Consider the following 10,674-nt stretch of genomic DNA (forward strand, 5'->3'; position numbering starts at 1 on the left):
CTTTACAATAAAAACATAAATTTAAACCACATTTTAACAGAATTTCTACATTATATTCAACTTTTTGCCATCATTTTACTCCCAATGAACAAATGAAATAATTTGAATAACTGATATATTATTTATTCAAATTGTTAACATTTTGCATAAAAGCTAGAGAGTCACAATAAAGAGATAAAAGAAAGACCTGTTGGTGAAATTTGTGCATTTCTAAAACTAACTGAACCAGAAAACAAGACGTGTATTTAAAGCATTGTCCACTAGAGGGCGGTAATGGTGTTTTTAGTCAAAACTGTAAAAATCCTGAACATGTGAAAATGCAACTTCAAAACATTGAATTGATAAAATTACATTTATTTTAAACTAAATGTCTCAAAGGTAACAGACAAAAATTATGCGTCATTGTTAGGAAGCATGACACAAACCATTTACTTAAAAAAAAAGACTTTTCTCAGGTTTTTTTGTAACTTCTGCTTTGTGGAATTGTAGAAATTTGGCATTCCGGTTCCTGTCACTCCAAAGGCACCCTGGAGCATGGATGCTAATCTCATGCACATAAGGTGAGAGAAACGCATGTGACTGTGTCGACAGCTTTTATTTTAAGTTGGCAACAAAACAGCTGCAGTTCATTTGAAAGAAAATCTTTTATTCCTTTTCTTTCCACAGTTATGAATCTGGTATTCTGGAAAATCCCAAGGTAAATCTCCGTTTTGAACCCGACTTTTTTTCCTTGTTGTCAAAGAGAAACCATTTTCAAACCACAGATGTAAAACCTTTATTCTCCCTGCTGAATTCATCCGGGACAAACGTGTTCTTTTTATGGTACCACAGTGGAGACACGGGTTTGATCCTCGCCGGGGTCATAGATCAGTGCAGTACACACAGGTTGCCCTAAATGACCCCCAAAGCTCCCATCTCTTGGTCAATGTGTCTGTGTCTCTCTTTCTCCTCACCCCGGGTCCTCGCCGGGCCCTGGGAAGAACCTGGGACACACAGACACTGACTTGTCGTCAGCAACGCTTCTACTAATTCCCAATTTCATGGGAGCCTCGGAGGGGGAAGGGTTAGAGCGTTGCGCCCAGCTGGGGCCTCCTGAGTTCCAGCCCCAACTCCTCGGGACTTCATTGTTCCACTGGTTGTGCTGCCGCAGGCTGCGACGTGGGAGGGGAGCCACTTCACCGTGACACCGTGACACCAAAATGTCACCAATAACAGTAAAGTACAAAGACAGTTTGCCAGACAGATGAGTCCCCATGCATAGAGTGTCATAGAGAGAAGAAGGCTCCCGCTCTGTTGGAGAGGAGGTGCAGGGGCAAGGCCACTGTAACTCACAGACCTCTGGGGCTCTCTGTCCCTTTCCCACCCTTCACTGCCTCTTTAGTGCTCATCCTGTGAAGAAATGTTTTGAAAAGAATGAAACAACCCAGCTCAAAAGCATAGCGATGTATCATAGGGTTGCGTAACTGATTTTATTCAGGGATTTTGTGTTGGGCCAGTTACTAAATCAATTAACGGTATTAAATACAATAAAATATTTATGGTCTCCAGCCCTGAAAGACTAAAAGGATTTGAATACATCAGCACAGCCACAAAATTATATTTGAAGTTTCATAAAAAGGGGTTTAATTATTCAAAAATGTTTTTCTCGGTTTTTTATTTTGTACATTTTGTTAATGGATGGTTTAATGAGAAAATAAAAACCCTCACCTAAATAACAAAAACAGACTATAGACAAAGTTTCTCATGTTGAATTTGGCTAATATTTAACATTTATACTAACTTTTTTCTTATTCTAGGTTTTATTTAATGTGACACAATTTATAAAAATAACTTTTGTGTTAATTTCCTTTTTAAAACAGTGTTTTAACAAATAAACTTTTGCAGAATGCATTAATCCTAAACCTTTTTCGATGTTTGAGCTTTCTTTGACATCTAAACTGCACTTGCCAATCACTGGAATATATTTCAATATGTTAATTTTAGACATTTTTAATTGTAATGGTACAAATTCAATGTTTTGTTTAGCCATATTCATGTAACCAATGTGGATTTTACCCCAACAAATGTAAATTTTCTTTACAAAATTATCTTCCTTGCATGTACACCAACTACTAACAGATAAAAAGGTTGGTTAAAGTTGTGAAAATGAGTAAAAATCAATGTTTTTTCTGTTATTAGCAATTCATGTTTCATAATTAATCAAAAATAATAATCAATACATTTTATTTGATTGACAGAAATCCTATTATCAATAAAAACAAAGTCAATTTGATTCAAACAAACACCGACAATTCTGATGCATCTGGACGACCATCAGAAAGAGGCCACTTTGTCCTGAGCATCTCCCTCTATGTATCAGCGTCCGCCTCTCCTCCAGTTACAGCCCTAAAGGCTGAGCCCGGGCCGAACTGGAGCCCGGCTCCGCCCACCTGTGACACAATGCTCCCTCTTTGCTCGACGCCGTCAGATTAGGAAATGTCTAAATGGTCGCTCACGTGTTTCCCCCGTAGATAAGAGAGTTCAGATTACCGTGTGATTAACGCTGGATCCTTCCTGATAACCCACATTGTTTCCTTTGACCTACAGATTTTTTACTTACTCATCTGCATTTGCTAAAGTTAACCTGAATCCTAAGGAAGCTTGTGATTTGCTCAATTGAAACTCATTGTTCAACTGAATTCTCAATGAATTCTGGATTTTGACTAATAATAAGATTAATAGATGGCAGCTGAAATAATACCACTGCTTTGCACACAGATCAGACTTTGTCGTGTAATTACATTCTTCATTTCTCCACACACGAGCGTCCAGAGGCAGCTCGACACCTGTCTCCACTCATTAACACATCATCTCAGCGGTAATTACAGCCTCTGTCACGGAGCGTCCCCAGGCCCACTTAATACTTTGATCAGGGAGGTGATGGGCCACTGCTCGTGTTGACCAGAGGTAAATGAGCGAAACGCCGAACCTCGGCTCACGGGGGAGGAAATGAAAACTTGTGTGTGCCGCTGGTCGCATGGCTAGCTGGAAAGATGGATGGTCGGAGCGCTGCCTGTAGGGGTAGGAAGTGGACTCATAGGTGAACATGTGGATGTGAATGTGTGCTTTGAAGCAAAGAGGTCAGGGCCGGTCCTGTGCCCTCGCTGCCCTCCGGCCTGATAAGGTTGACCTGCAGTACTTAGCAAGCGGTGTCCCTCTCTCAGCATCCCCTCATTTGTCTGTTGTCTCAGCTAAAGGGTTAAAAAAAAGAACAAAACTTACTTTTTTACGTATTGATTAATCTTTAGCTCAGTTTTCCTCGTTTGCATTTTCACAACTTGAACGTTGTGAATTAAACATCACTTCAAACTCTTCCTCTACCTCTTTTTTTAGGCCTTTTTGGCTTTGATTGAAAACCAATGAGGCAACTAATAAGAGGAAAGAAGTGGTATTTTACTTGCTTTGGGTTCATGCGTCAGCCTTCTTTTTTCTTCTTTTTTTTCCTGGATGGGGGCGCGTTTTGCACAACAATATCGCCAAAGCAAAGACTGCCAAAGGAGCTGCTCCGTGCTACATGATGGTGCGCTTCACGCCCCATTTCCTACCAATACCCTCGGCCCCCCGCCTCCTCCATCTTTACCTTTTTCCTCTTTTTCGGGGCCACGGCTTTGGGACGGGTCCACCTGCGGGGGGTTTGAATTGAAATGCATTGATCTCCTGGATGGATGGATGATCTCCTGCTAACTGAAAGCAACCCCTATTCCCTTATATATATAGTTTTTTGTTCAAATCCAGTAGCTTGTGTCTTTGGAGGTTGCTGTTAGATTGTGGTATGTTACCGTTTACAGTTAGAAAAATGCATTTTTTTAAACAAATTGAAGAGAAATCCACTTTATATTATCGTTTTTATAGAATGATAAAAAAAGTAAGAAAAGTTAGTAACTTATAACAAAAAAATATGAATTAAACAATTATATGTAATGAAGTAAGTGCTTTAAAATGTTCTCAAACTGCAATTATTTGTACTTTTTTACTAAATCACCACCACCTTCAGTTATAAAAACAAAAAAAAGTTTCAAATTTAAATTTTTGTGTTTTATCTTAAGGCTCAAAAAAAGCTGAATCTAAATGTTGGCTTCCTTATTTCTGCCCTGCTAGAATAAGCATCTGAAAGCTTTTTAGAGTTGTCATCATGCCCGTCTTTCACTGGCTCTCATTTGGGATCTTTCAGAGCACTGAGGCAGAAAATAAAGAAGAAGGAGACGGCCGCCTTCCCAGTCAATTTTGGTGTTTAGTTAAAAGGAAGGAAAGTGATTGCGCTGCTCGTTTTCCCCTCAGTGACAGGCGGCGAGCAGATGCCCGTTTAGTTATTGTATGATGATTTAGACTCTGGTAAAGCTTTCCATTTAAATGCACCCAGTAGTTATTTTGCATGCTCCCCCCTGCAATTTGCTTCAGCTCAGGAGACATTGGCCATCGTCTTGTCCTAATGCTGTGTAATTGTTGCAAGCACAAATTGGTGGATGGACTCACGCTCCCTTAGGTCCCAACCATGACTTACTGAAATCACTTCCTGCGCCCAGCGACTGTGAGAGTGACAAATATCTGTCAACTAGAACAACTTAAGTGGGCTTTGGTTTTAGGTTTGGTTGCTTGATGGCCATGTAAGAAATGTCTTTGTTGAAAATGGATCAAAATTGGAATGTCACTCAGAAAGTAAGTCTTGGAAAAATATTGGAGACAAGAATAGCTTTAAAAAAAACTACGCATGACAGATGTTTTTGGCTCGTCTGATGGGTGTGTGAGTTCTGTTGCTGTGGACTTTCCTCTACCTTTCACGATAGAGAAGTGCCTCCTGGAGAGAGGGAAGCCAAACTGCAAAAAGCTCACTCGTCTCCCGATGCTGTCAGATTTTTTTTTTTTTCCCTTTTTCTGTTACTTTTTTAAAAGGCAGCCAAAAAACTGTTCTGTCACTTAAGTCCAGTTATTTATCAGTACGATCTATGAAGTCATTTTAGAGGGAAAATGAGTTTGTTTGTTTTTCAGAGTCAAGCTCCACCTGACCTGTACTTGATGACCAAAAACCCGGCGGATTCTCCCAATGACCCGGATGTGCTGGAGATAGAGTTCAGAAATGGTTAGTTACTTTTTTGCCTCTCAGTGTTAAGTCAACTGTTACCAAATACTGAATTTTACTGTTCTAAACCATTTTGAGAAAGAAAAAAAAAACTCACCTGGGCAGCTCAGTGATGAGATCCCATCCAACTTCCTCCCACCGTCCAAAAACATGCTTCTTAATTGAACTGACCTTGCATTGGTCTGGCAATCTTTCCTAGGTGTTCCCCGCCTTCACCCTTCAGTAGCTGGGATAGGCTCCAGCAACTCACTGCAAAATAGATTAAGCAGATTCAGAAGATGGATGGATGGTCCAACCGGCTCATGATTAACTAATCAATTCTACTTTTAGAGTTCATGGTTAACATCCTAATTTCAAGTCCAGTTGCTGCATGATTATTCCTCCACCACCATGCCTCTGAAAAATACTTCTTACTAACACATTTTCCTTTGTGGATTTAGATTCTATTAGTTTGTGCTCTTGTCTGTTTTTGCCAAACAGGTTTGAATCAATGTAAAAAAATAAAAAAAAACGTTAATTTTTATAAAGTTACATTTTTATTTTGAGTTTTGTCATTTATTTTGAAAAAAATCAAACCTATGCCACATAAGAATCTATATAAATCTATAGATTTTAGTAAAAAATAATTGGTATCACCTCACTTTATCCCTTTTTGAGTTACCTAATGTGAGCTGAAACAAAGTTTTGTAAGTTCTTCTTTAATTTATTGGCTCATTTTGTTCAATACATTGAATGTTCTGCTAGACTAGAGAGGGACAAACATGTTTCCCAAACATACTCCAAAACTGTTAAAACATGAGATACATGTTTCCACTTATTTTTAATACATTATCCTAATACTGTCGTTAGTAATTTTCTAGTGTTGTAATAAATGTATAAACTATTCTATTCTGTTTTTGTCAACATTTACAGTGTATTAGTGAGAATCTTAAAAATGACAGTCACTTTTTAGTCTGACCCTCTCCTGCACTTTATTTATCTCCTCCTCTGACCACCCAGTCTTATCCTTAACCCCTGACAGTTATTCGGTCCAAAGCTGTGATGTTTGGCCCGAGGGCTCACTCTCAGTCCGGAAGTATTAACTCCAGTGAATAACACCAGGCCCCGGGGCTCAGAGAAGCGCCCATTAGATAATGTTGCTGCAAGGGCCTGGGCTGAATAGCGGAAAGTGTCACTTGTTTGTGCATAAAAAGAAAATGGCAGAACACATCCAGGCCTGAGGCAAACCTCACAGATGTCCCTTCGTCTTTGGTCAGCAGGGGAGGCTGAAGCGCAATCAGCTGCCAGCCTTAGTGTTTCAGGTTCTACAGGACCAATAACTGTAGTTTCAAGTGTGATATATATATACATTTATGAGATCTGTAAAGCTAAAACAGTAAATGAGTGGACATTGAAGTATTTATGTGGCTTCAGAACCTCTTTTTACCAGCTGCCCAAAGAAAATGTTAACTGTGAAACAAGTTGGTTGGTTTCACTTCAGCTTGGGATGAGATGCGCTTTTGTAAAACACTGATGCACTAGACTGGTTTTGCGGGGTTTTTTTTTTTGCAGCCCTGGGCTCCATTTTCACACATATTCTCTGCCCCTTTTATTGAGTGCCCGATGACAAAAGCTGTTTTAGTTGTCCACACAAAGGCCCAAGCCTACTCCTCCCTCTGAGCACAAGATCAGCACAAGAATGTTTCATTTCATTCTCCCTCCCACCTTTTCATCCCTGCCTTTCTCACCAAAGTTTTCTCATTGATTAAAAAAGAATATTTTAACAACAGGAACCTTTTACCCCCGTCAAACGCTCCATTCCCCGGTGCTCTCCCTTTTTTGAGGGGAAAACATCATCCCTCCCTCCTGTCATGCTAAAAAAGAGTGGAGGGAAAGGAGACAGAGTGGAAAAATGTAAAGCAGTAATTTTTCCTACAACTGTGTCTGCGCTGCCATTGTTTGCACTGTTAGGGAGCAGAAAAAATGAAGAAAAAGGATCATGAGGAGAGAAAGAGCCGGTGAATGATGGAACCTGCAGCATGGGCCGAGCGAGAAAAAGAGCCACCGAAAGCTGCACTCCCACGTTTATCCTCTCAGTTTAAGTTTTGGAACTTTTAATCTAATTATTAGACATCTGGAATGGGGGCAGTGTTTTAGAAAAATATACAGGGCTCTGGATTTTGCACAGGGATAAGACCACTTTTATTGAATGTGAGCATTTAAGGATGAAAGTCAATCAGGAGTTCTTCTCTTCAGATGTCTTCACTGACATGTGAAGATAACATGAAAATAATCGTTTTCTCTTTGCAGAACATCAAACCTCCATCATGTCTCTTTTTCCTTTCTCTGCTTCCTTGATTCACTGAACTTGCTTATTGAAAACCATGAACGAGAAGCTTTTTTTTTTCTTTTGACAGTGACTGATGTGCACTTGGTTTAAGTGGCTGTGGAGAGGAAGTGAGGGTGTCTTCAAGAAAAGTTCTCAGTGTGTTAGACACCATAATAGTCTGGAAAATGATGGATCTGCAGGTGTATCTGTCCTCTGCACATGTACATGAGTACCGGTACTCCCTTTTTGCCATTTGAAATTAATGAAGATTTTTTCTAGCAGACTTCCTGAACTGTTTTTACAGAATTTAAATTCATGTTTTTGTGATAATTATGTGGCTACACCTTTTTTAGCGTGTTAAATCTGTGGAAAAAAATAAGATTTTGTGTCAAGACAGGTGTTAAAAGGTGTTTTTTATTAACATGTTTATGATTTTACACAGCTGAAATGCCTGTAAAGTCAACTGAAAAAACATGCTCAGTTAAAGTATTTCAAATTATGGATTTTACTGATTATTATTTGGGGGTTTTCAAAATAAATTTGTTGTGTTTTCAGGAGTGCCTGTCAAAGTGACCAACGAGACCAATGGCACATCCAAAAATGCACCACTGGAAATTTTCTCCTACCTCAATGAAATAGGGTGAGTGTCACTTTGTGGTTCTAACATTTCTATTCGATATTCGTAAACTTTTTTTTTTGCTTAATTTTTTTAAAAATATTAAGTTAAAGTATGCACCAATAATAGAAAACACACCTAATTACATTTTTGGGAAAGAAAAACAGTTATTTATATGAACATGCACTGAATTTTAATGACGACACACATCTTTTTTTCCAGTTTCAGATGTGCATCTTCACTTTTTGACATGTAACATTAAACGTCCCATAAATAAACTTTTTGTTTTGCCCCTAAGCTGTGAGGTAAAATGATGAGACACAAATCTCTCACAGTCACCTATAGACACAGATTTTAATAAGAGGTTACAATATTTTTGGGCCTTTTTAAAGTTGATCCATTGCTATCCACGTCCATTCTTCCTGTCAATAAAGTTTTTGTGGCACCAGACAAAAAAAAAAACAGGTTGTGTCTGAATTCACTCACTACTAAGCTATTTAGGTTGTTTGCTATTTTGCAGAGCTGTCTAAACCTACAATTCCAACATCCAGTGTCCTGGAAATTTCCCAGGAGTCTTTGCAAAAAAACTAGTGTGCATTCATGCTCATTCGATTCGCAATTATAGACCACAATTTGAACAATTTAGTCATTAAAAAGGTAAATAGTAACATTTTCATATTTATTAGGATTTTACATCTGCGAATTAGTGACATCATATTTGCCGCTTAAAAAATGTGTCCAAATTAGGTTAAATTCCAGAGAACTAGATCGTCCCACACTATATTATCTTTCAGGGAGTAGATTTTGTTCTTCAAATTGTGTGTACAAAAAAATGGACCCCAGTTTTGATCGAACGTCCAGATATTTACATTTATGGTGTTTGATGTCACAATGCTGCACAAAGATAATAAAGTGCAAACCTCCAGAACAAAAGTGTCTGTGTTTTGTCTTCCTTTTCTAGAGGAAAGCACGGGGTGGGCCGCATCGACATAGTGGAGAACCGGTTCATCGGCATGAAGTCACGAGGTAACGATGTTTTTAAATTCTCATAGTTTCTGTCACTTTACCCCGAGATGGTTCTTTGTCTCTTTCAATTATTTAACTTTATATCTCTTAAAAACATTTTTTTTTCTAACATCCAGACCAGTCTTTGAAATAAAGTATTCTTTTCACATCAGTGTTTGTTCGCTCTTTTTTTACATTTCTTGTGCTGTCATGAACCTGGATAAACGGCAATCAAATGTTTTCTTGTTCATCTGTGCCATAAATTCTCTGTGCCATAAATTCTCTGTTGTCAGGCTGAGCAGTAAATATAAAAAGCTGGAGTGCAGTGTGCATAACCTGACATGACACACACACACACACACGTGCGTGAACACAAACTCCACTTCCCTCAAGACACTATGTTCCGTGATTGGCAAATTGACTGGCCGGCAGACTATGGCTGCAGCGCGACTTGGCAGGTAGAAATTGGAAAATGGGAAGCCCATTTTTCTGTCCCCTCAGTTGAACAAAAGATCAAAGCTGTTTCCTGCTCTGAAGGCGATGGGAGGGGAGGAAAGCACAAGGTGCCCAAGTGGTTGAATAACTACCATCGAGGGTGCTTGCTGGTCCTCTCCAGAGCGGCAGCCGTGTCAGCACAATAGATGATGGGAGGGATCGAACGGGAGCGTGTCATACTTATTTGTGCTGGGTCATATTTATTTGTGTTGGGTCAGAGAGGCGGGAGGAGGGCGATTGAAATGGTTTGTCAAGAATGTTGTCAGTGTGCAACAAAACATTTGACATCCTGTGTGCCAGACTAACATTTCCCAGCTGTCACTGCACTGTCAAACCTCTGACTTGTGCACCACTGATGGACTCAATAGAAACACAGTTTTGATGCTTCTTGTCAAACTGCTGTGAAACTTTAAAAGAGATTCTTTTTTTTTTTTGTATTTAACAGATGAAAATACTTACACTTAAATTAATTTGCTGAAGGGAGATTTCTATATTTTTAAAATATATATTCATTCACATGAGCTGCTTGGTTTTGCCCAATAGATTAACTTTAGAAGAGCTCATCCCAAACTGAAACCCTCCAGGCGTTGACATGGTTTGCATACCTTCAGTGACTAACTGTAAAAAGAAAAAAGGTTAAAACCCCTAAAACCATCAGGGTCTCTGGGATTTAACCCCTTTAAGCCCAACTAAACTGCCACAGTTTGGAGCTTAACCAGATAGCCTTGCATTGTTTGCTTCTCCCTGTTAAGCTAGTTCCCTTTTGGAGCTCTTAAGCCAAACTGTGTTTGTCGGGTAGTTTTAGCTCATTAGTCTGATAGAGAAAACAGGAGTTGTCCGTACGTGTCCTCTGCAGCCCAGGAACACCAAACAGAAGATGCAGCTCAATCTTTTGTGGCATCAACCCTAAGCTGTGTTTTTGCCTATCGAATAAGTAATTTTTCCGATCATTCATTTGTATTTGGGTTGTTGTAAGTTTAAACCCATAAAGCCAGTTGGGTCAAGTTTAGTTGTTTCATTTGAATCTCATGAGCCTTCATTTACGTCAAAAAGGGATGAGGGAAGAGATTTAAGTTATGTCGAACATATTTACTTATTAAACTATTTTAATTCGTAATTTTGATAGTGTTCCTT

At 39.1% G+C, this 10,674-nt stretch overlaps 1 protein-coding gene across 1 annotated transcript in view; it reads left to right on the top strand.

Moving 5' to 3' along the window:
- ass1 (argininosuccinate synthase 1) overlaps positions 1 to 10,674 on the top strand; it is a gene marked incomplete in the record, with an annotated part of 19,661 nt that overhangs the window by 3,783 nt on the left and 5,204 nt on the right. Inside the window, 5 exon segments of the mRNA XM_024262762.2 lie at positions 490 to 560; positions 667 to 697; positions 5,026 to 5,116; positions 7,980 to 8,064; positions 9,002 to 9,066. Coding sequence (XP_024118530.1) covers positions 490 to 560; positions 667 to 697; positions 5,026 to 5,116; positions 7,980 to 8,064; positions 9,002 to 9,066 — 343 coding nt within the window.

Source organism: Oryzias melastigma, unplaced genomic scaffold, assembly GCF_002922805.2.
Source record: "Oryzias melastigma strain HK-1 unplaced genomic scaffold, ASM292280v2 sc00479, whole genome shotgun sequence".
Taxonomy (NCBI): domain Eukaryota; kingdom Metazoa; phylum Chordata; class Actinopteri; order Beloniformes; family Adrianichthyidae; genus Oryzias; species Oryzias melastigma.